Genomic DNA, 23,290 nt, shown 5'->3' with positions numbered 1-23,290 from the left:
GGATCACCAGGGATCAGTGGGGTGATTCTGGGATCACCAGGGATCACTGGGATGGTGCTATGATCACTAGGGGTCAGTGGAATGGGGCTGAGATCACTAGGGGTCAGTGAGGTGATTCTGGGATCACCAGGGATCAGTGAGATGGGGCTGAGATCACCAGGGATCAGGGGGGTGATTCTGGGATCGCCAGGGATCCGTGGAATGGGGCTGGGATCGCCAGGGATCAGTGAGGTGATTCTGGGATCACCAGGAATCACTGGGATGGTGCTGGGATCACCAGGGATCACTGGAATGGGGCTGGGATCACCAGAGATCAGTGGGATGGGGCTGGGATCACCAGGGATCAGTGAGGTGATCCTGGGATCACCAGGGATCAGTGGGATCGCCAGGAATCACTGGGATGGTGCTGGGATCACCAGGGATCAGTGAGATGGTGCTGGGATCACCAAGGACTGCTGGGAATGGCATTGGGATCCCACTGACTCCTGGTTCTGGGATCACCATTGGGATGGTGCTGGGGCTGTGACACTTTTCTGTCCCCATGCTCACAGGGCTACGATGACACCTACGCAGAGCAGAGCTACGAGGGCTACGAGGGCTACTACAGCCAGGGCCAAGGGTGAGTGGCATTCCCTCTTCCCAAAGCAATCCTGCTTTTTTCCCCTCTTTTCCCCCTCTTTTCCCTTTTTTTCCCCTCTTTTCCCTTTTTTCCCCCCTCTTTTCCCCTTTTTCAAATCCCATTTGAAGTCAGTGGAAACATTCTTGAGCTGCTACAGCCAGGGCCAAGGGTGAGTGGGATTCCCTCTTCCCAAAGGAATCCTGCATGGCCTTTTTCCCCTTTTTTTCCCCTTTTTCGCCTTTTTTTCCCCTTATCCCCCTTTTTTTCCCCTTTTTCCCCCTCTTTCCCCTTTTTCAAATCCCATTCGAAGCCAATGGAAACATTCCTGAGCTGCTACAGCCAGGGCCAAGGATGAGTGGGATTCCCTCTTCCCAAAGGAATCCTGCATGGCCTTTTTCCCCTTTTTTTCCCCTTTTTTCACCTTTTTTCCTTTTTTTTTCCCCTCTTTTCCCTTTTTTTCCACTCTTTTCCCCTTTTTCAAATCCCATTTGAAGCCAATGGAAACATTCCTGAGCTGCTACAGCCAGGGCCAAGGGTGAGTGGGATTCCCTCTTCCCAAAGGGATCCTTCATGGCCTTTTTCCCTTTTTTTCCCCTTTTTCCCCTTTTTTCCCCCCTTTTCCCTTTTTCCTGCTCTTTCCCTTTTTTTTAATCCCATTTGAAGCCAATGAAAACATTCCTGAGCTGCTACAGCCAGGGCCAAGGGTGAGTTGGATTCCCTTTTCCCAAAGGAATCCTACATGGCCTTTTCCCCCTTTTTTCCCCTCTTTTCCCTTTTTTTCCCCTCTTTCCCCTTTTTTTTTAATCCCATTTGAAGCCAGTGGAGCTGCAGAGTTCTGCTGGAATCCAGGGCTCAGAGCATCTTCTCTTTTCCTGGTTTTTTGTGGCAGTGGAATGGGATTTCCCTGTGTGTAACCACCTCATTGCTTTTGCAGGGATACAGAATATTATGATTATGGACATGGGGAGGCACAGGAAACCTATGAAGCTTATGGTATGTCTGGGAATTTGGGGATAAGGGAGGGGTTGGGAATTGCTTTTGGTCAATTTTGTTGTTTTCCTATGTCTGGATAAAAAAAACTGAGTGTTTTTATTTAGGTCTGAACAACCTTTTCTGTGGGTTTAGGTTCTTCTCAATTCTCAATTTTGATTTTCTCAAAGGTGATGCTTTACAAAAAAAATCCATTTTTTATCTTTGGAAATGTTTAAATTTCCTTGTAGCTTTAGAATATTTCCAGGAGGTCTGGATTTCCACCCACAGCACTTGTGCTGCAGTCTGGTTTTCATGGGCTGGGTTTTACATGGTTCCATCTGCTTCCTTTATCCTCACAAACCCTGAGCCTGACTCTGTAAATCTGCTCCAAAATTGCATTTAAATGTCATGAGGGAGCCTCTCCTTGGCTCTGTGCAGCCACTTTGACTCAGTAGGCAAAGCTTAGCTAATCTCAATCATGTAAAACTCCCAATTTAAGCTGGGCTGAGCCAAAATGTTGTGATTTTACCCCAAAGAGCAACCACACCCCACTCTCACTCCCCACCCATGGGATGGGGAGAGAATTGGGAGGGTAAAAGTGAGGGAATGAATGGGCTGGGATAAAGTTCACCAGGAAAAGCAAAATAAACCAAGGAATCCATTCCCTGCTTCCTTGGGAAGACATTCCAGAGGTCCCTCCCTGCCTCCTGCTGCCCTCAGCTGGGGCTGCATTTGTTTCTTTTTGAGGGCAGTTCCCATGTCCAGGCTGGGGATGGCCTCTGGCTGTGACAAGGAGAAGGAATCACTGTCCCCTGTCCCCAGAGCTGCTCTGGCCTGGGCCAGGCTTCATTTTCCTCCCCAGAGCTGCTCTGGCCTGGCTGTGACAAGAAGGAATCACTGTCCCCTGTCCCCAGAGCTGCTCTGGCCTGGCTGTGACAAGGAGAAGGAATCAATCATTGTCCCCTGTCCCCAGAGCTGCTCTGGGCTGGGCCAGGCTTCATTTTCCTGCCCAGGGCTGCTCTGGGACTGACTCTGGAGTTTTGTTGTTGCTGGGCAGGGCTTAGGCACATCCAAAACCTTTTCCTGCTCCTCACACAGGGAATTTGGGAGGGGAACCCAAGGAATTTGCCAGACCAGGTGAAATCCCAAATTCCCAAAGCTCCCCTTAAAGGTGTGGAATTCCATGTGGCTGGAACGAGTCCCTTGGGGACCAGCAGCAGTTTTGGGGGATCAGGAGGTGTTTTGGGGCATCAGGAGGTGTTTGGGGGATCAGCAGCTGTTTTGGTGGAGCTGTTTTGCTGGATTTTGGGGGATCAGGAGCTGTTTTTGCAGAGCTGTTTTGGGGGATCAGGAGCTGGTTCTGAGGAGCTGTTTTGGGGGATCAGGAGCTGGTTCTGAGGAGCTGTTTTGGGGGATCAGGAGGTGGTTTTGGGGAGCTGTTTTGGGGATCAGGAGCTATTTTGGTCAAGCTGTTTTGCTGGATCACAAACTGGGTTTTGGAGGATCAGGAGCTGCTTTTGGGGAGCTGTTTTGGGGATCAGGAGCTGGTTTTGGGGAGCTGTTTTGGGGGATTGGGAACTGGTTTTGGGGAGCTGTTTTGAGGATCAGGAGCTGGTTTTGGGGAGCTGTTTTTGAGGATCTGGACCTGTTTTTGGGGAGCTGGTTTTGGGTAATGAGGATCTGTTTTGAGGAGCCGTTTTGAGGAATCAGGAGCTGGTTTTGGGGAACTGTTTTTGGGGAATGAGGACCTGTTTTGAGGAGCTGTTTTGAGGAATCAGGAGCTGGTTTTGGGGATCAGGAGCTGTTTTGTGGGACCTGTTTTTGGGGAGCTGGTTTTGGGGAATGAGGACCTTCTTTTGAGGACCTGTTTTTGAGGATCTGGACCTGTTTTTGGGGAGCTGTTTTTGGGGAATGAGGATCTGTTTTGAGGAGCTGTTTTGAGGAATCAGGAGCTGGTTTTGGGGAGCTGTTTTTTGGGGGAATGAGGACCTGTTTTGAGGAGCTGTTTTGAGAAATGAGGAGCTGTTTTGAGGAATCAGGAGCTGGTTTTGGGGAACTGTTTTTGAGGATCTGGACCTGTTTTTGGGGAGCTGGTTTTTGGGGGAATGAGGACTTGTTTTGTGGAGCTGTTTTGAGGAATCAGGAGCTGGTTTTGGGGATCAGGAGCTGGTTTTGGGAAACTGTTTTTGAGGATTTGGACCTGTTTTTGAGGAGCTGTTTTTGAGGGATCAGGACCTATTTTGGGGGAGCTATTTTGAGCGATCAGGAGCTGTTTTGAGGATCAGGAGCTGTTTTGTGGGACCTGTTTTGTGGAGCTGTTTTGAGGAATCACAGCTGGTTTTGGGGATCAGGAGCTGTTTTGGGGACCTGTTTTGAGGACCTGTTTTGAGGAATCAGGAGCTGGTTTTGAGGATCAGGAGCTGTTTTGTGGGACCTGTTTTGAGGAGCTGTTTTGAGCAATCAGGAGCTGTTTTGAGGATCAGGAGCTGTTTTGTGGGGACCTGTTTTGAGGAGCTGTTTTGAGGAATCAGGACCTGTTTTGTGGGACCTGTTTTGAGGAGCTGTTTTTGGGGGGGACCAGGACCTATTTTGAGCAGCCATTCTCCCCCATCCCCACCTGCCCTTTTGCCTCTCCCACCCCATTTCCAGCCCCTTTCCCCCAGCTCCCTCCACCCAACCCTGACCTTTTTTCTCTTCCTTTTCCCCACAGGCCAAGATGACTGGAATGGAACCCGGCCCTCCCTGAAGGCCCCCCCAGCCCGGCCAGTCAAGGGGGGCTACAGAGAGCACCCCTACGGCCGCTACTGACCCCAAAAACGGGGCCAAAAATCCCAATTTAGGAGCAAACTCTTGTTACTGGTTCTTGTATCTCCCGGGATTCCCGTTGCTTTACCCACAGCAGACAAGTAATTGTCTCCCTGTTTTTCTTCCTGGCCCTTTTTTTCCTCCTCCCACTCCATCCTCACCCTGCATTTTGGCTTCTGTATGTAGTGATTTCTTGATGAATTTAAATAGATTTAGAGGGGAAAAAAAAAAAAACAAAAAACAAACAAAAAAACAATTTTTAATTTTTATTATTTTTATTATTTTTTTTTCTTCTTTCAGTGTGTAGATGGCTTTTCTTTCTTTGTTGTTTTAGGGTAAAAAAAACCACAAAAAAACAAACAAACTGTACCTTTTTTAAGGAAAAAAAAGACAAAAAAAAAAAACCCTAAAAAGCAAGTTTAAAAAAAATGTTAGTTTCCAAAAGTGACATGCTTTGCTTAGTTCTGAAATTAAGGTTTTGTTAAAACTTTTAAAGTTTGTTTTAAAGGAACCCATAAAGGTTGTAGTTGCAGAATCCCAAAGTAGGCTACATTTCAAAATTCAGGGTTATTTTTTAAGAATTAAAATCATAATGTAACAGTAGTGGCTGCCACCATTAAAAAAAAAAAAACAAAAACAAAAAAATAACTTCAGATGCCAAACCTTTAAAAGGAGATTGCTGGTGAATCTTGAAGTTTAAATTTTAACTCAAAGGATCCTCCAAACAAATTAAATAGCATTTTCTAAAGAGAATTGACTTAAAAAGAAAAATTAGGTTGGTAAAAAATTGACTTTTCTTATGTGGATTTTGAAATCTAGCCCCCCCTGCAGTGTTGAGATATGCTTGGGAATATTTTTCCAGTGGAAAGGGGTTTTAATTTAATTCTAAATTAACAATTTTTAAGGGGAAAAAAACCCCAAAATACGGCTCAAATTACCCAGTGTTTGATAAAAAGAATATTCCATGGGTAGGCCTGTAAAATTCTGATTTTTGTAGCCCTTTGGGGCAGAGAATCTGATAAAAATTTCAACCTCACCCCAAAAAAATCTCAATTTCAAGCGGTCCCAGCCACTTCAAGTGTATCTCAGCACGAGCTTTGCATAAAAAGGGACACTGCAGCTCTAAAACAAAACAACAAAACAAAATTTAAAAAAAAATCCAAGGCAAAAAACAACCCCAAATTTCACTTTGTACATAAGATCTAAAGTCCTAATTGGATTTGTTACACTGTCCTCCCACTCTGTTCTGGAAGAGAAAAATGCTACATTTTGTGTAAAGTCTGCCTAACTAGGTAGCTCAAAACGTGTCAAAATGTCTGTCTCAAAATCTGTCAATAAAGTTTAGTCCTTTTTTAATCAAAGTAAATGTGATGAATTGTCATTTGTTTTTGGAGGTTTTTTTTATTTTTTGCAAACGACTTTAAATCCATGCTAAACTTAATTTGTCTTTTTGTTATTATTATTATTATTATTATTATTTTATGATTATTATTTATTTTAAAACCGTGGAGGCATTTCAAAAAAAATGGTGGTTTTTTGGTAATTCTCGTGACAAAAGAGAAATTTCTCGAGCTTGTCAAGGTTAAATTTATTTTAAAAAATATGAAAAAGACAAAAAAAATTGTTTTTCACCCCCTGGAAGTTGCTGAAAGCAGTTTTGAGGCAGAAATCTGAATTTGGGAAGCGTTTGATTGTTCTTTGCTTGATGATTCAGATTTCAGGTGGCCTCAGAGAATATTCCAGAGGCTGCTTTAAGTAGGAATGCTGAGAATTCCAAGGAATTTCCTTTCTGTAACCCCCCTTTGGTTTAGATGATGCTTCCAAGCAGCTTTTCCTTGGAAAAACCACTTTTAAAATGAATTTTTTTTTTGTTGGTGGACGGTGCTGCAGCTGCTCCTTAAATCATTTCTGAGAGGGTGTGGATGTAGAGATATTTCATATATTTCTATTTTTAAAAATCAATGCTTCGTGGTTTGTTATTTCCCATCCAGCAGATGAATTTGGAATTTTAGGGGGAGAGGATTAAAAACTGCTCGGGGGTGAAAAATAAAATTTTAGGGAAAAAAAAATACAAAAAACAAAACAACAAAAAACCAAAAACTGCAGCGCATGAACCGAGGGGAATATTTAAAAATAATTAAAAAAAAAAAGAAAAAAACACAGAAAAGTTGTATTTGTAGATTGTTATTAAAATGCAAATAACTGAATTTTCAACACTGGTTTGGAGTCAGCTTTCAGGGCATAATGTGATGAAAAGCTCAGCCTATGCCCCCCCTTTTAAAGGAAAATTATCAGCAGGAGAATTCAGGATGTGTAAAACAGGCACCGCAAAGCCCAAAAGGTAAAACCCTAAATGTCTGATTTTAATCCAGCACATTTCTCTTTTCCATAAACCTGTGACGTAAACTTCTTACCCAGCCGACCCTTCAGATGTTAATTTAATGTAAAAAAGGGGAAAAAAAAACCAACAAAAAAAAAAAAAAGAGATGTTTTAAATATAAACATTTAAACCAACCCACGTGGCATAAATTAGCAATAACTTTTAATAATGTGCCCTTGGCAGATGCACTGGGATGGAATGTGGGCCAAAAGGGATCTTTAAATACCCTGGATTTTTTTAAAAGGACAAAAGATGTAAAATGAACATGAATCCAAGCTAGTCCTGCTACTGCCAAAACAAAAAAAAAAAAAGGAAAAAAAAAACCCAAATTCTGCTCAGTTGTTTGAAAATCTCAATTTTTAGCCCCCCCAGAATTGCTGTTTCCTGTGAAATGTCCATAGCTCAGCTGAACTTGCATGTTTTTCCTTCATGTGTAATTGCATGCAGGAATCCCTTTCTTTCTTTTTTCCTTTTTTTATTATTTTAATTTTTTTTTCCTTGCTATCTCTTTGTGAGGATCCTCACAATTTTCTTTCCTTTGATTTGCAGGAATTGGGGGCCCGTGACTCAACAGGAGGAGGAGGAGGAGGAGGAGGAAGAGCAGGGCCAGCACCAGCTGGGTGAGTTTGGACTTTTGGGGGATTTTTTTACAACCCCTTGTTGAGTTCCCAGCGTGGGGGTGGCACCATCTGAGCTGCTAAATCCCAATTTTTATTTCTTTTTTTTTCCTCTCCTTGGATCCACACCAAAAAAACCAAAAGGGGAAAGCTGCTCCCCTGAGGTCACAGCGTGGAGGAGGCTCCTGAGCTGAGGTTTTTTGGGGGGGATTTTAAGGGATTTTGGCACGCAGGAATTTCATGGGAGCTCTGGAAGCTTCTTTGCTTCCCAAACTTTGGGATATTTTTTCCCCCATGCTCAAGGAATTCCCTCTGGAGGCCACAATTCAGGGAAATCCAGGAAGAATTCCAGGCTGCAGAGGTTTCCTTGCCCCTTCCCACCCCTCCCAGTTCTCATGCACAGCCTCTGTTATGGGATGTGGCTTTGATGGAATCCTGCCAGGGAATCTCCCCACGGTGATTTTTGGGGCTTTCAAACCCTAAAAAATGGTGGGGTTTTTTTCTGGTAATTCTCGTGACAAAACAAAAAATTTTTTGAGCTTGTCAAGCTTAAATTTATTTCTTAAAATATGAAAAAGACAAAAGAAGTTGCTTTGCACCCCCTGGAAGTTGCTGAAAGCGGTTTGGGGCCAGAAATCTGAATTTGGAAAGCTTTTGATGGTTGTTTGCTTGGTGATTTAGATTAATCTCACCCCATTCCCATGGGCAGGGATTCCTTTCCCTGTCCCAAGTTGCTCTAACCTGGAGCATTTTCAGGGATGGAGCAGAGGGGATGATTCCCTAAAAAAAAAATCTCTTTTCTGGATGATTTGGAGTGGTTGTGGGGTGATCACATCAGCAAGGACACAATTCCTTCATCCCCTTCCCTGTGGGATTCCAAAATGCTGGCCCTGGAAATCTGAGCTCCACAAATAAAAATCCACCTTGAAATGCTGGAAAAGCCCAAATCCAAGCTGAGCATGGGACATCAAAGGATAAATCTTAATTTTATAGGGGGGTTATAAAGCTCCCAAATGAGCCCTTTTTACTCAGGAGCATCAGGAGCAGGGAAGAGCCAATTTGTGGGAATGCTGCAGCAGGGGGTTCACCCTGAATTCCTGCACTTGAAAATTGAATTTCCCTTAAAAAAAATCTCTTTGCTGGATGATTGGGAGTGGTGGGGAGATGATCACATCAGCAAGGACACAATTCCTTCATCCCCTTTCCTTATGGGATTCCAAAATGCTGCCCCTGGAAATCTGAGCTCCCTGGAAATCTGAGCTCCATAAATAAAAATCACCCAGGAATCCACCTTGAAATGCTGGAAAAGCCCAAATCCCGGCTAATCAGGGCACATAAAAGGATAAATCTTAATTTTTTAGGGGATTATAAAGCTCCCAAACGAACCCCCCTTACCTCAGGAGCATCAGGAGCAGGGAAGAGCCAATTTGTGGGAATGCTGCAGCAGGGGGTTCACCCTGAATTCCTGCATGTGAAAATTGAATTTCCCTTAAAAAAAATCTCTTTGCTGGGTGATTGGGAGTGGTGGGGAGATGATCACATCAGCAAGGACACAATTCCTTCATCCCCTTTCCTTATGGGATTCCAAAATGCTGCCCCTGGAAATCTGAGCTCCACAAATTAAAACCACCAAGGAATCCACCCCTGAAATGCTGGAAAAGCCCAAATCCAACCGAAGCACGGGACATAAAAGGATAAATCTTAATTTTATAGGGGATTATAAAGCTCTCTTTTACCTCAGGAGCATCAGGAGCAGGGAAAAGCCAATTTGTGGGAATGCTTCAGAAGGGAGTTCACCCTGAATTCCCTGAAAATTGAATTTCCCTCCTGGCAGGAGGGAAATGATAACAGGCCTGGATTTGTGCTTATCAAATCCATCTTCATTTCCCGTGGAACTGGAGCATCAATTTTTTATGGCAATGCACCAATCTCTCCCATTTCTCTCCTAAATAGGCCCAGCTTTTAGATCAAGTGGAAAAGATTTGATAGAGATCATCTCTTAGCAAGCAATTTATTCCCAAATGGATCTTGTGGTGCTGCCTGTGCAATAACCCAGCTCGTGCCTTGCTTTTTGTGGGATGCTGATGGGGAAAGGATGGAAATGTGAAAATATTGGAATAACTGGATGTGCTTGGGAGTGTTTTGCAAACATCCCTTGGATCAGACAGCTCCCTCCTTCCTTCCCTCCCTCTCCCAGCACTTTTCCAGGCAGGATTTAGCCCTGGAGGCTGCCAGAGCTCATTTGGGATCCCAAAATAAACCCCTCAGCTTCAGAAGCAGCCAAACATTGCGGGGTGAGGCAGGGATTTGGGAGGGATGGAGATTCCTGGGAGCCTGAGTCACCTCAGTTACCTGCAGAACTTTCCCTCTCCTGCTGGAATTCTGCTCCCAAGTGCCAGGGATCTCCTCCTCTCCCTGTTTTCCCATCCACATCTTGTTATTTGTAGGATTTTGGGCAAGACCCCGATCCAGAGAAAATCCCCCGTTGTTCTTGGCTCTGTTCACATCTCTGGAAGTGTTTCCCAACAAAATCCTGGTTTTGTCAGGCTGGGAACAGCCCCCTGCTCCATGGCTCAGCATTCCCATCTTCCCAGGCTGCTGTGGTGTTTGTGAGGTGAGAGATGAGGATTTCACTCCCCAGGTTCTCAGAAGGCTGATTTATTATTTTATGATGTTATATTAAAAGAAAATTATATACTAAAACTAGTATATCTACTAAATACTAAATATATATACTAAAACTACACTAAAGAAAGAAAAAAAGAGACATCAGAAGATTAAACAAGAATGAGAATAAAAACTCGTGACTGACCAGAGTCTGACACAGCTGGCCTGAGATTGGTCATTAATTTAACAAAAATTAACATGGAACCAATCAAAGATGCACTTGTTGGTAACCTCCAGACCACATTCCAAGCAATCAGATAATCATGGTTTACATTTTTTTTCTGAGGTTTCTCAGGAGAAAAATCCTGGCAAAGGGATTTTTTAGAGAATATCATGGTGGCACCCAGGCCTTTTCCCTGAGTGGGAGCAGCTCCTCCAGTGCAGCCCTGAGGTATCAAACCCCAGCCTGGCCCTGCTCTGAGCTGGCCCAAACCTGGATTTTGTCCTTTGTGAGGAGCGAATCCCAGGAAAACGCTCCAGCTGGAATTCCAGAGGTGTCCCCAGCAGCTTTTCCTGGAAGGAGCCTCACCCCCTGCCCCTTCCTTACCCCTGCCTTCCATTTTCTGTTTGCATTATTTCAATAAAGCCAGTGGCTGCGAGCTTCATTCGATGGAATCATGGATTTAGGGAATGCTCCGGGGTGGGAGGGACCTCAAAGCTGCTCCAGTGCCATGGCAGGGCCACTTCCACTGTCCCAGCACTCCAGGGATGGGAATTTCTGGGATTTTTTTTTATCTCCCAGCCTCACTGAAGGCACAGTGGTTTTGATCTTTTACCTCCAAAATTCCAGCTTGGATCAGCAGAGTTGGAGAGCACAGCTGGATTCCCTGTCCGGATCGGGACAAATCTGAATTTTAGATGAGAGCATCTGCCACAAGCAGAGCCAAGGAAAACAAAAAAAAAAAAAAACAAAAAACAGCTGGAATGTGCATTTTTACCTCCTTAAGCCCTCCTGCTGCTCTCCCAAAGGAAATTTGGGATCAGGGGGATTCCAGCAGCCTGGAGAGACCCTGGAGGAGGAGGAGAGCAGGGAATGCTCCAGCTGGAGCTTTGGGGAGGAAAATTTCTCAGGGAATTCCTCCCTCATGGATCAGGGAATTCCTCTAGGGATAAGGGAATTCCCCCCTCATGGATCAGGGAATTCCTCCATGGATCAGCGAATTTCTCCTCCCTGGATCAGGGAATTTCTCCTCCCTGGTTCAGGGAATTCTTTCTCCCTGAATCAGGGAATTTCTCCCTCATGGATCAGGAATTTCTCCCTCATGGATCAGGGAATTCTTTCTCCCTGAATCAGGGAATTTCTCCCTCATAGATCAGGGAATTTCCCCCTCATGGATCAGGGAATTCTTCCATGGATCAAGGAATTCTCATCCGTGGACCAGGGAATTCCTCCCTCATGGATCAGGGAATTTCCCCCTCATGGATCAGGGAATTTCTTCTCTGTGGATCAGGGAATTTCTCCTCCATGGATAAGGGAATTCCTCCTCCATGGATCAGGGAGTTTCTCCCTCATGGATCAGGGAATTTCTCCTTCATGGATCAGGGAATTTCTCCCTCATGCATCAGGGAATTTCTTTTCCATGGATCAGGGAATTCTTTCTCCCTGGATCAGGGAATTCCTCCTCCGTGGTTATTTCTCCTCCATGGATCAGGGAATTTCTCCATGGATCAGGGAATTCCTCCATGGATCAGGGAATTCCTCCATGGATCAGGGAATTTCTCCTCCATGGATCAGGGAATTCCTCCATGGATCAGGGAATTCCTCCTCCGTGGTTAAGGATATTTCTCCTCCATGGATCAGGGAATTTCTCCTCAATGGATCAAACTCCATCACCTCGGATGAGCCGTGGGTGGAATTCCTGCAGGCTGGGCAGTGTCCAGGGGGCTCCCAGCTGGCATGGAGATGTTTTTCCCTCATTTTTCCCCTCAGGAATCTCCCTGGTGTGAGCACAGCTCAGCTGAGCCCTCCATATGTTTCCATGGGAATGTTTTTCCGCGCTCCTTTTGCTCCTTTTGCCAAGAGGGAGCTGATTCCAGAGGATCGGTTCAAGCTCTGTTTGCTGTGAGCGGAAAATGGGAATCTGCCAGGTTTTTTTTTGGGAGTGTTGGAGAACACCAGAGCCTCCCTTGGATCCTGGGAACTCCCCTGGATCTCCAGCTGCCTGTTGGAAAACTGAAATATAAACTGTTTCCCGATGGAGGTGTTCATTTTACTGCTGAATTTGGAATTTTATCACCGATTTTGGACCAAAAAAGGTTCATCCATCACATTCCAGATACATTTTTTGGCCAGACTGGGTTTTTAGGGATATCCTGGTACCTTTAGAGGATTCCCTTAAACATCAGGTGTGTGGCCACTCCTGATTTTTGATGCTTTTCCACAGTCCCAGAATCAATTTAAGTTGGAAAAGCCCTCCAAGCTCTGTGACCAGTCACTCCTTGGACACCTCCAGGGCTGGACACTCCAAACCAGCCAAAAGAATAAATACCAAAAAACCAGCAAATTTTGTCTTTCTGCAAGTCCATTCATTCCAGGACCGATTTTCCTCCAGCATAGGCAGGGCTGCCTCTCATCTTTGTGTAACCATCAGTGCTGAAGCACCGACCCCACAAAGCCCAGCAAATAATTGGGGAAAAAAACCCCAAAATTGCAGAGATGCTGAAACCCCTCCAGGAGCGGAGGTGGAGCCGCGCAGGTGCCAGGGATTACTCATCCCCTGCCATAACGGGTTGCCAGGATAGCGGGCGACTGCGATTGCTGCCGTTGGCAGCGGTGACACCGGGAGGTGACACCGGGAGCTGACACCGCGCTGCCCGATGGGCGTGGCCCGATGGGCGCGGCCACACGCAAAGGGGGCGTGGCTTTCTGCGCGTTCGCGCCCCGCACCAGCTTGTCCCACGCCGGCCGCCGTCGCGCCCCGCCCGCCATATTGTGCCCGGCGCAGGCGGAGCGGCGGCCGGCGATGGGTGAGGGAGGCCGGGCCGGGGGCAGCGCGGCCGGGGGGGAACAGGCGGAACGGGCTGGGGGGGGGAACCCGCCCGGCAGCCGGCGGGGAGCGGCCCGGGCGGCGGGCGGAGCGCGGGAGAGCCCCGCGGTTCGCCCCGCCCCGCCGCGAGGAGGGGGGCGGCTCCCGCGCCGCGGCCTCGCCCGGAGCCCCTCAAAGCCCCGCGGGCTCGGGGAGCGCTCAGGGAACCTTCACGGAGCCTTCCGTGGCGCTCCCGGGCGGGTCCGGAGCAGCTCGGTGGGGTTTTCAGAGCTGCTGAGGGTCCCGGTGTGCCCTCAGAGCACCAGGGGCCCTCTCAGCTTTTGTGCAGCCCCACCTGTGCCCCCAAATTTCTCCCTCAGAGCTCCTGGGATCCCCAGTGTTCTCCTGCAGCCCCACCAGTGCACCCAAAATTCTCCCTCGGAGCTCCCCCAGAGCTCCCAGTGCTCTCCTCAGAGCCCCCAAATTTCTCCCTCAGATCTTCTGGGGTCCCCATTGTTCTCCTGCAGCCCCACCTGTGCCCCCAAATTTCTCCCTCAGAGTTCCTGTGGCCCCCAGTGTTCTCCTGCAGCCCCACCTGTGCTCCCACATTTCCCTTGCACAGCCCCTGCTGCTCCCCCAGACCCCAAATTTTACCCCCAAATTTCCCTTTACAGCCCCCACATTTCCAGTTTCTCTCCTGGAGCCTCGTGGCTCCTTCCTGGACCCCAAATTCCCCCCATTGTTTGCCCTCAAAGCTTCCACTGCTCCCAGAGTTCCCCAAAACCATCCCAGCATCTCCTAAAATCAGCAGCTCCCTCCAGATCCAGCTCCAGGACGGGGATTTTGGAGAACTCCCGAGCTCAGCTTTAAAACATCCTCTTTAAAACTCCCTTGGGATCGGTTTCTAAACCTCCAGCACACATTCTGTGGCTCCAGATGCAAATTCCAAAGCTGGAAATGATCCACCAGGAGAAGGAATGTGCCTGAGTTTCCCTCACAGCTCAGATTTCACTTGGAAATGGGGATTTTTTTTTATCGCTGGTGTGGATTCTCCTGAGGTTAACAGGATCCAGAGGAAGTTTGAAAAAGCTTGGGATGAGTTTTGTGTGTGGCAAACAAGCACTGGAAAAGCTGAATTTGGACTCACCCCATTGACCTCAGTGCCATCAAAACATAAAAAAGCAAATACCCTAAAAATGTGCTTTTTTTTCCCCATCTTAAAAAGGCAAAAATAAAATAACAATTTTAAAAAGCCGTAACCTTCAGTTCCAACACAAAACGATACCAAAATATCCCAAATTTCTGAATTTTTGGGGCCAGTTGTTGAGCATGTCTCGAGTCTGAAAAACAGGGATGACACCACAGGGATGGAGATGGAATTCCTTGTACAGTGATGAATTCTCAACCCCTCCTAGAGGTTGCATCCTCGACCTGGAGAAATGTGGGAGACAGAGGGAAAAAATAGGTGGAGAAATTTGGAATATCCTGGAGCAACGAGCTCCAAAAATTAAATTCGGAGAAATTGGGATTATCCTGGAGCGACGAGCTCCAGAAATTAAATTTGGGGAAATTGGGATTATCCTGGTGACAGTGAGGCCTGGAATGCTCCATAAGAAATGCTAATTAATATGGAAAACAGGAGTGACCACACACCCTGATGATTCCACCACAGGGGTGCAGATGGAATTCCTTGTAAAGTGACAAATTCCCAGCACCTCAGCAAGGCTGGAGCTCCCTGATTTTGCATCCTTGACCTGGGGAAATATGAGAGACAGAGGAAAAAAATAGGTGGAGAAATTTGGATTATCCTGGAGCGAATTTGGATTATCCTGGAGCAAATTTGGATTATCCTGGAGAAAATTTGGGTTATCCTGGAGCAATGGGCTCCAAAATCAAATATGGAGAAATTTGGGTTATCCTGGAGCAATGGGCTCCAAAAATCAAATTTGGAGGCATTTGGGTTATCCTGGAGCAAGAGGCTCCAAAAATCAAATTTGGAGGAAATTTGGATCATCCTGGAGCGATGGGCTGCAAAAATCAAATGTGGAGAAATTTGGGTTATCCTGGAGCGACAGGCTCCAAAAATCAAATTTGGAGAAAATTTGGGTTATCCTAGAGTGATGGGCTCCAAAAATCAAATTTGGAGGAAATTTGGGTTATCCTGGAGCGATGGGCTCCAAAAATCAAATTTGGAGGAAATTTGGGTTATCCTGAAGCAAGGGGCTCCAAAAATCGAATTTGGGGAAATTTGGGTTATCCTGGAGCGACAGGCTCCAAAAATTAAATATGGAGAAATTTGGATTATCCTGGAGTGACAGGCTGCAGAAATCAAATTTGGAGGAAATTTGGGTTATCATGGAGTGACAGGCTGCAAAAATCAAATTTGGAGGAATTTGGGTTATCCTGGAGCGACAGGCTCCAAAAATCAAATTTGGGGAAATTCGGGTTATCCTGGAGCAAGGGGCTCCAAAAATCAAATTTGGAGGAAATTTGGATCATCCTGGAGCGATGGGCTGCAAAAATCGAATGTGGAGAAATTTGGGTTATCCTGCAGTGACAGGCTCCAAAAATCAAATTTGGAGAAATCTGGATTATCCTGGAGCGACAGGCTCCAGAAATCAAATGTGGAGAAAATTTGGGTTATCCTGGAGCAAGGGGCTCCAAAACTCGAATTTGGGGAAACTGGGACTGACGGGGTGGTGACAGCGAGGCTCCATGACAAATGCCAATGAATCGCCGCTAATTACACCCCTGTCCGTGTGTCCCTGCAGTGGTGGGGGCCGAGCCCAGCCCGCAGTGAGCAGCCAGGACCCCCCTCAGTCCCGGGCATGGCCGGGGGACGCCGGGGTCCCAACAGGAGCTCCTACTGCCGGACCCCGCTGTGCGAGCCCGGGGCCGCGGGCGCCACCGGCCACTCCTCGGGCTCCTCGGTCACCGGCGTGCGCTCCCGCACCAGGTACGGCACCGGGGCCGGGCTTCCTCGTGGTCCTTGCTGACAGAGCTCCTGTCCTGGTCCCTGAGCTTAGAGCTTGTCCCATTCTCGGAGCGTCCTGTTCCTTGATCGTAAAACTTGTCCCGTTCTCTGGTCTTAAAGCTCGTCCCATTCGCTGACCTTAAAGCTCATCCTGTTCCTTCAGCTTAAAGCTCGTCCCATTCCCTAACCTTAAAGCTTGTCCCATTTCCCAACCTTAAAACTCATCCCAGTCCCTGAGTTTAAAGCTCATCCTGTTCCTTGAGCTTAAAGCTCTGACGATCCCGTTCCTTGATCTTAAAGCTCATCCCATTCTCTGACCTTCAGGCTTGTCCCATTCCTTGAGCTTAAAGCTCATCCTATTCCCTGATTTTAAAGCTCATCCCATTCCCCAACCATAAAACTCATCCCATTCCCTGACCTTAAAGCTCGTCCTGTTCCTTGAGCTTAAAGCTCATCTCGTTCTCTGACCATCCCGTTCCTTGATCTTAAAACTTGTCCCATTCCTTGAGCTTAAAGCTCATCCCATTCCCTGACCTTAAAGCTTGTCCTGTTCTCTGACCTTCAAGCTCGTCCCATTCCTTGAGCTTAAAGCTCATCCTATTCCCTGATTTTAAAGCTCATCCCATTCCCCAACCTTAAAACTCATCCCATTCCTTGATCTTAAAGCTCATCCCATTCCTCCACTTTAAAACTCATCCCATTCCTTCATCTTAAATCTCATCCCATTCCCTGATTTTAAAGCCCATCCCATTCCCTGATTTTAAATCTCATCCCATTCTCTGACCTGGGTGGGGCTTGGAGCCGCCTGGGATAGGGGAGGATGTCCCTGCCCATGGCCTGGGTGATCCTTGCTGTCCCCTCCAGCCCAAAGCACTCTGTGATTCCGTGGTTTATCAGTCCTGAGGATCTGAATCACCCTCACTTTGGGAATCTGGGCATTTCAGGGAGACTCCTCAGGTTTCCCCTCACTCATGGCCTTGTTTTAGCTTCTCCATCTGCTGTTTTAAACCATGGCCTGATCCCCCTGCATCCCCCTGGATCCACAATTTAATTTGGGGGTTTACAGGGACACTTTGTGCTCTGCAGTTCCTTTGAGGCCCACACCCAGATTCTTTTGCCTGTTTTTATTTAGAGATTGCAGCTCAATCTTGGAGATATTAATTCCCTTTGATGCAGGGGATCAGTCTGGGATCCTGTGCCTGCTCACACAGGAAGAGGCTCCTCTGGCTAAACTCGTTTTTCCTCCTCAGGTGAACAGAAGGTGAAGAATGAACAAGGGCTTGTGTGTAATTGCTCTGCCTTTCATGTTCAAGCACTCTTAGATATGTAAACACCAGCTTGAGCTCTGAAAGCCTCCAATTAATTGAGAGAGCCACTGAGTAGCACAACACAACCCTGGTTCTGAACAACACAGGGGATTTCATATCAATTAAATTGGGTCCAAATATTCCTTTGTGTGGGCAAACCCCTGCTCACATCTGATTGAAATCTGTGATTTGTGCCAGCCACCGATAGCTCAATCAATTCCCCATCAAACTCAGAGCTGGAGGACATTGCCCTGCTCAAGCCTGGCTCTGAACATCACAGGGGATTTCATATCAAATGTCCTGGGTCCAAATATTCCTTTGTGTGGGCAAACCCCTGCTCACATCTGATTGAAATTTGTGATTTGTGCCACCCATAGCTTGAGTTTCCCTACCAATGTCAGAGCTGTGGGGGGAGCTGGAGGACATTGCCCTGCTCAACCCTGGCTCTGAACAGCACAGGTGTCACAGACATATTTCCACTAAAAATCCTTTCTTTGGGATTTTTCCTCCTGAGAAGCTGAGAGGCCTCAGAGACAGAATGTAAGCAATGGTTATCTGCTGCTGTGGAATGCAGCAGGTGCATCTGGGATTGGCCCAGAGTCCGAGAGAGCTGCCTGTGTTATCATCCTCTTCTTTTCTCTTCTTAGCTTAGTTAGCATCTGAGCAAACCTTTCCCTTCCATTTCTTTTTAGTATAGTTATAGTGTAATATATATATATATATATCATAAAATAATAAATCAGCCTTCTGAACATGGAGTCAACATTCTCATCTCTTCCCTCATCCAAGAACCCCTGTGAACACGGTCACACACAGGGGATTTAACACCAGATGTCCCAAATATTCCTTTGTGTGGGCAAACCCCTGCTCACATCTGCCTGAGATTTGTGATTTGTTCCAGCCGCCCACAGCATGAGTTTCCCCATCAACCTCAGAGCTGTGGGGGGAGCTGGAGGACATTGCCCTGCTCACTCCTGGCTCCCCCTGGCAGGAGTGGCTCGGGGACAGGCCTGTCCAGCCCCCCTCTGGCAGCTCAGACCGTGGTCCCCCTGCGGCACTGCAAGATCCCCGAGCTGCCCGTGGAGAGGAGCGTCCTGTTCGAGCTGCAGCTCTTCTTCTGCCACCTCGTCGCCCTCTTCGTCCACTACATCAACATCTACAAGACAGTGTGGTGGTACCCACCCTCCCACCCTCCTTCTCACACCTCCCTGGTAAGCACCAAAGGGCAGCTGCAGCTCCCAGGCTGTCCCTTGGGTCACTGAATCTAAAGCTTTAGAGATAATGTTTGATAAAACATTATCTCTCCATTTCCCGCATTTTGGGCTCTGGTTGTCTTTTTGGCATTCTCTTGGAAGAGAGATTCTCCAAAGAGAATAATCTGGGACTATTTCTGTGTTGAATGTGGGTTCCTGGTGCTGATGGAAATGGAGTAATTTTGGTTTTGTCCCCACAGAACTTTCACCTCATTGACTTCAACGTGCTGACGGTGACAACCATCGTCCTGGCACGGCGCCTCATCGGTGCTGTCGTCAAGGAGGTAAAGTCAGGGCTCTCCCTCCAGGAGATCTGTAAAGCTCTGGGTCCCTTTTGCCATTCCAAACCCCTCCATCCTTCCCTAAAAACCTCTGTGGTGCTCCCAGGTCAGAATCCCAGGGGAATTGGAGGAGCAGAGAACAGAACTGAGCTCCCCAGACCTGCTGGGTCTGTGTCCTTCTCTGACTCTGAATTTCTGTCTCAGCCAGACTGTAGTGACTGATTCCCTCCTCCCTTTTGCCTCTTTTCCTGCTCTCTCCATCACTCCAGCCCTCCCTAGAGAAGAGCCAGGGATGCTCACTGTGGCAGCATCCCATGGGGAGCAGTGCCAGGAGAGTGTGCTGGGCACTGCTGACTCCCACACCTTACCTGGAATCTCTCCTCACTCCCTGAGCAATAAAGCCCAGATTCCAGAGGTTTTGGAGAGCCCAGATTCCCCAGAAACCCTCCAGACCTCACCTGGAATCTCTCCTCACTCCCTGAGGAATGAAGCCCAGATTCCAGAGGTTTTGGAGAGCCCAGATTCCCCAGAAACCCTCCCTGTCCTGGTGTCAGCTGCGCGCTGCCATTTCCTTCTTAGCTATGGTTTTACACAGCATTTTCTCCTTTAAGAAGAGGGAGTGCCCAGCTGTGCCCAGCTGTGCCCAGCTGTGCCCAGCTGTGCCCTGTGTCCCACAGGCTTCCCAGAGTGGCAAAGTCTCCCTGCCACGCTCCATCTTCCTGGTGCTCACTCGCTTCGCCGTGCTCACGGGCACGGGCTGGAGTTTGTGTCGCTCCATCATCCACCTCTTCAGGACCTACTCCTTCCTCAACCTCCTCTTCCTGTGCTACCCGTGAGTATCCCTGCCTCAGGGATGGGGCAGCCCCCCAAAATCCAGGGGGAGGCTCCCTGCAGCCCTCTGGGGTTCTGAGCTGGGAGTCTCCAAGGCTTGGAGCAACCTGGGCTTGCGCATGGACACAAAGTTTACCCTGCACCTCTCCCTCCTGCTGTGTCACATTCCATGGTGGCAGGACACATCTGTGACACTCAGCCCCCTTTCAGCTTGATGCCAGCATTAATTGTTACTCATGAAAAGGGTTGTGTGCTTTTCCATGGCCCTCACAAAACTCAGGGCTTTGTTTTCTCTTTGTTCCTGGGCTCCTCTGCCAGGTGAAGGGATTCAAACAGCTCCTGGGTTTTGGTACTTATCAAAAGGAAATGTTGGGAGTGGAAAGAGTTCCCTCCTCCCTGGTAGATGCAGGAGGAAATATCCTCAGAGATTTGCTGCAGGGGGAAAGATCCGCAGGGATTTGCTGCAAGGGGAAACATCTCCAGAGATTTGCTGCCTGTGTTTGAGCTCTGAGCTCTTTTTGGGAGTTTCCCTTTGGAATCATGGAATCCCAGACCGGTTTGGATCATTCAGCAGTGGCAGGGACACCTTCCACTATCCCAGGTTGCTCCAAACCTTGAACTCATCCAGCTCAGAATCCCACAGAGGAATTGGGGATGGTGATCCCAGTGGGATGGGAGGCAGCTCCTGAGCTCTGTGCCTTTCCAGAACCCCACAGGGGAATTTGGGATGGGAGGCAGCTCCTGAGCTCTGTGCCTTTCCAGAACCCACAGGGGAGTTTGGGATGGGATGCAGCTCCTGAGCTCTGTGCCTTTCCAGAACCCCACAGGGGAGTTTGGGATGGGATCCCAGTGGGATGGGAGGCAGCTCCTGAGCTCTGTGCCTTTCCAGGTTTGGGATGTACATCCCCTTCCTCCAGCTGAACTGTGACTTTCGGAAGGCCGGGCTCTTCACCCAGGTGACCAACATTGGCCCCAGGGACACGGGGGAGGTGACAGCCAGGGGCAGGGACTACCTGACAGTGCTCAAGGAGACCTGGAAGCAGCACACGAGGCAGATGTACGGCATGGAGGCCATGCCCAGCCACGCCTGCTGCCTGTCCCCGGACCTGATCCGCAACGAGGTGGAGTTCCTGAAGATGGACTTCAACTGGCGCATGAAGGAGGTGCTGGTGAGCTCCATGCTCAGTGCCTACTACGTGGCCTTCGTGCCTGTGTGGTTTGTCAAGGTGAGGCCTGGCTGGGAGGGGACACTGGGGCACAGTGAGGGTCACAGTCCTTGCTTGTGAGGCACAGTGAGGGGTCACAGTCCTTGCTTGTGGTGACTGTGGCACAATGAAGGGTGACAGTCCTTGCTTGTGAGGCACAGTGAGGGTGACAGTCCTTGCTTGTGGTGACTGTGGCACAAAGAGGGGTCACAGTCCTTCCTTGTGGTGATTGTGGCACAAAGAGGGGTCACAGTCCTTGCCTTTGGTGATTGTGGCACAAAGAGGGGTCACAATTCTTGCTTGTGGTGACTGTGGCACAATGAGGGTGACAGTCCTTGCTCGTGGTGATTGTGGCACAGTGAGGGGTGACAGTCCTTGCTTGTGAGGCACAATGAGGGGTGACAGTCCTTGCTTGTGGTGACTGTGGCACAATGAGGGTGACAGTCCTTGCTTGTGGTGATTGTGGCACAGTGAGGGGTGACAGTTCCTTGCTTGTGGTGACTGAATTCTGAATGTCTGGTGGTGAGGCTGTCCCTGTTGCCTGAGGAGCTGCTGCTCCACCAGCTGAGCATCAGGAGCTGCCTCCCTGCTTTTGGTGCTGATGGCACAAATATTTTGCAGGAATTCTCCATCCCACATCCCACGTGGGTTCTTCTTTCCAGGCAGGATCAACAGCTCCACACAGAGCCCTCGTTTTACCTGCCTGAGTGCTTTGTGTGGCGACACCTTGGGCAGGTGAGGCTGTCCCACAGTGTCCAAACTCTGTCCCACCTTGCTGTCCCCCCAGAACACTCAGTACTACGACAAACGCTGGTCCTGTGAGCTCTTCCTGCTGGTTTCCATCAGCACCTCGGTGATCCTCATGCAGTACCTGCTCCCTGCACGCTACTGTGACCTGCTCCACAAAGCTGCAGCACACCTGGGCTGCTGGCAGAAGGTGGACCCAGCCCTCTGCTCCAACGTGCTGCAGCATCAGTAAGGAATTCTCTCCTGGAGTTTTCCCTTTTGGTGGGTGGCTGGGGAGCTCAGCCTTAAATAAACCAGGGAAAAGTGAGGGCAGAGTTGTTGGCTGACACATCCAGCAGCACAAACACTCTGGGCACTGTCCCCTGCCAGGGCAGAGCTGATTTTTGGCAAGGTGCCTGCTGCTCCTGGCCACAGCTACCTGCAATTTGTCACTGCCACGGTGACAATTCCAAACTGGGAGCACAATTCCCGTACTCCTCACTGCTGCTGGGGAGGCAGCAGAGCCCAGTGCCCCTTGCAGGTGGGATTAAGGAATCTCCTGTCCCATGCAGGTGGGGTTAAGGAATCTGTTGGTCCTTGCAGGTGGGATTAAGGAATCTCCTGTCCCATGCAGGTGGGATTAAGGAATCTCCTGTCCCATGCAGGTGGGGTTAAGGAATCTCCTGTCCCATGCAGGTGGGGTTAAGGAATTTCTTGTCCCATGCAGGTGGGGTTAAGGAATCTGTTGGTCCCATGCAGGTGGGGTTGAGGAATCTCCTGTCCCATGCAGGTGGGGTTAAGGAATCTGTCGGTCCCTGCAGGTGGCATTAAGGCATCTCCTGTCCCTTGCAGGTGGGATTAAGGAATCTCCTGTCCCCTGCAGGTGGGGTTAAGGCACCTCTTGGTCCCTACAGGTGGAATTAAGGAATCTCTTGTTCCCTGCAGGTGGACTGAGGAGTGCATGTGGCCTCAGGGGGTGCTGGTGAAGCACAGCAAGAACGTCTACAAGGCCGTGGGCCACTACAACGTGGCCGTGCCCTCGGACGTCTCCCACTTCCGATTCCACGTAAGCCCCCCCTGTCCCTCCTGGCAGCAGGGGTCCCTCAGCAGGATCCTGCTCCTTCCTGCTGGCCTGGACACCTCAGGCTGGTGGAGCTGGGGGTTTCAGTGCCCAGGGTGGGATCTCAGTCCTGTGCCACAGGGGTGACTCCATCCAGAGCCAGAGGAATCCTCACCCAAAGCTTTCCCCTCCCGCCCGTGCCTCACCCCGCTCTCCCACAGTTCTTTTTCAGCAAACCCCTCCGAATCCTCAACATCCTGGTCCTGCTGGAAGGAGCTGTCATCTTCTACCAGCTCTACTCGCTGATTTCCTCGGAGAAGTGGCACCAGACGATCTCCCTGGCTCTGATCCTCTTCAGCAATTACTACGCCTTCTTCAAGCTGCTGCGGGACCGCCTGGTGCTGGGCAAAGCCTACTCCTATGCTGCCAGCAGGGACTCAGAGCAGAAGTTAAATTAAAACAATTGCACTGATGCTCTCAGCCTATTACAGAACAAACAAAAAACGAGAAACCCTCAGAGCTTTGTATTTTTGTTACCACTGCTTTTTTTTTTGTCGTCGTTTTCTTTGATAACTGATGTAATTAAAAGGAAAAGAAAAAAAAAACATATTTTTTTACTCCCAACAA

General features: G+C 48.5%; 2 protein-coding genes across 5 annotated transcripts in view; both read left to right on the top strand.

The window, feature by feature from the left end:
* Window positions 1–10,665, top strand: part of KHDRBS1 (KH RNA binding domain containing, signal transduction associated 1) — a 22,811-nt gene extending 12,146 nt beyond the window's left edge. Inside the window, exons 7-11 of one of the 3 annotated variants that reach the window (XR_013184998.1) lie at window positions 552–619; window positions 1,554–1,612; window positions 4,302–4,497; window positions 7,326–7,396; window positions 9,347–10,665. Coding sequence is in view for 1 of the 3 variants with exons in the window: in XM_054648186.2 (XP_054504161.2) it covers window positions 552–619; window positions 1,554–1,612; window positions 4,302–4,399 (225 nt within the window). In the remaining 2 variants the exon portion in view is untranslated. Of the gene's footprint in view, window positions 1–551; window positions 620–1,553; window positions 1,613–4,301; window positions 5,763–7,325 lie in introns of those variants that run through there. The other 2 variants (XR_008535495.2, XM_054648186.2) reach the window with 2 other exon arrangements.
* Window positions 4,428–23,290, top strand: TMEM39B (transmembrane protein 39B). 2 transcript variants are annotated; one of them, XM_077189605.1, is made up of 10 exons: window positions 4,428–4,497; window positions 7,326–7,396; window positions 15,798–15,982; window positions 18,299–18,518; window positions 18,761–18,844; window positions 19,519–19,673; window positions 20,562–20,898; window positions 21,665–21,852; window positions 22,549–22,669; window positions 22,885–23,290. In XM_077189605.1, exons 3-10 carry the CDS (start codon window positions 15,855–15,857, stop codon window positions 23,119–23,121), a joined length of 1,470 nt encoding a protein of 489 aa, XP_077045720.1. In that variant the 5' UTR covers window positions 4,428–4,497; window positions 7,326–7,396; window positions 15,798–15,854; the 3' UTR covers window positions 23,122–23,290. The 2 variants fall into 2 exon arrangements, with proteins under 2 accessions (XP_077045720.1, XP_054504157.2); XM_054648182.2 differs by lacking the exons at window positions 4,428–4,497; window positions 7,326–7,396 and adding an exon at window positions 11,991–13,027.

This window comes from Agelaius phoeniceus, chromosome 22 (assembly GCF_051311805.1).
Source record: "Agelaius phoeniceus isolate bAgePho1 chromosome 22, bAgePho1.hap1, whole genome shotgun sequence".
Lineage (NCBI taxonomy): Eukaryota > Metazoa > Chordata > Aves > Passeriformes > Icteridae > Agelaius > Agelaius phoeniceus.
The sequence above is the reverse complement of the archived record's forward strand: the minus strand, read 5'-3'. Positions and strand labels throughout refer to the sequence as shown.

Bases quoted from the DNA above. Each gene is read 5' to 3' on its own strand.
- TMEM39B (XM_054648182.2), top strand. From the start codon at position 12,878: ATGGGCGTGGCCCGATGGGCGCGGCCACACGCAAAGGGGGCGTGGCTT. The intron at 13,028-15,797 runs GTGAGGGAGGCC...GTGTCCCTGCAG, and splicing joins GGAGCGGCGGCCGGCGATGG to TGGTGGGGGCCGAGCCCAGC. The intron at 18,519-18,760 runs GTAAGCACCAAA...TTGTCCCCACAG, and splicing joins CTCCTTCTCACACCTCCCTG to AACTTTCACCTCATTGACTT.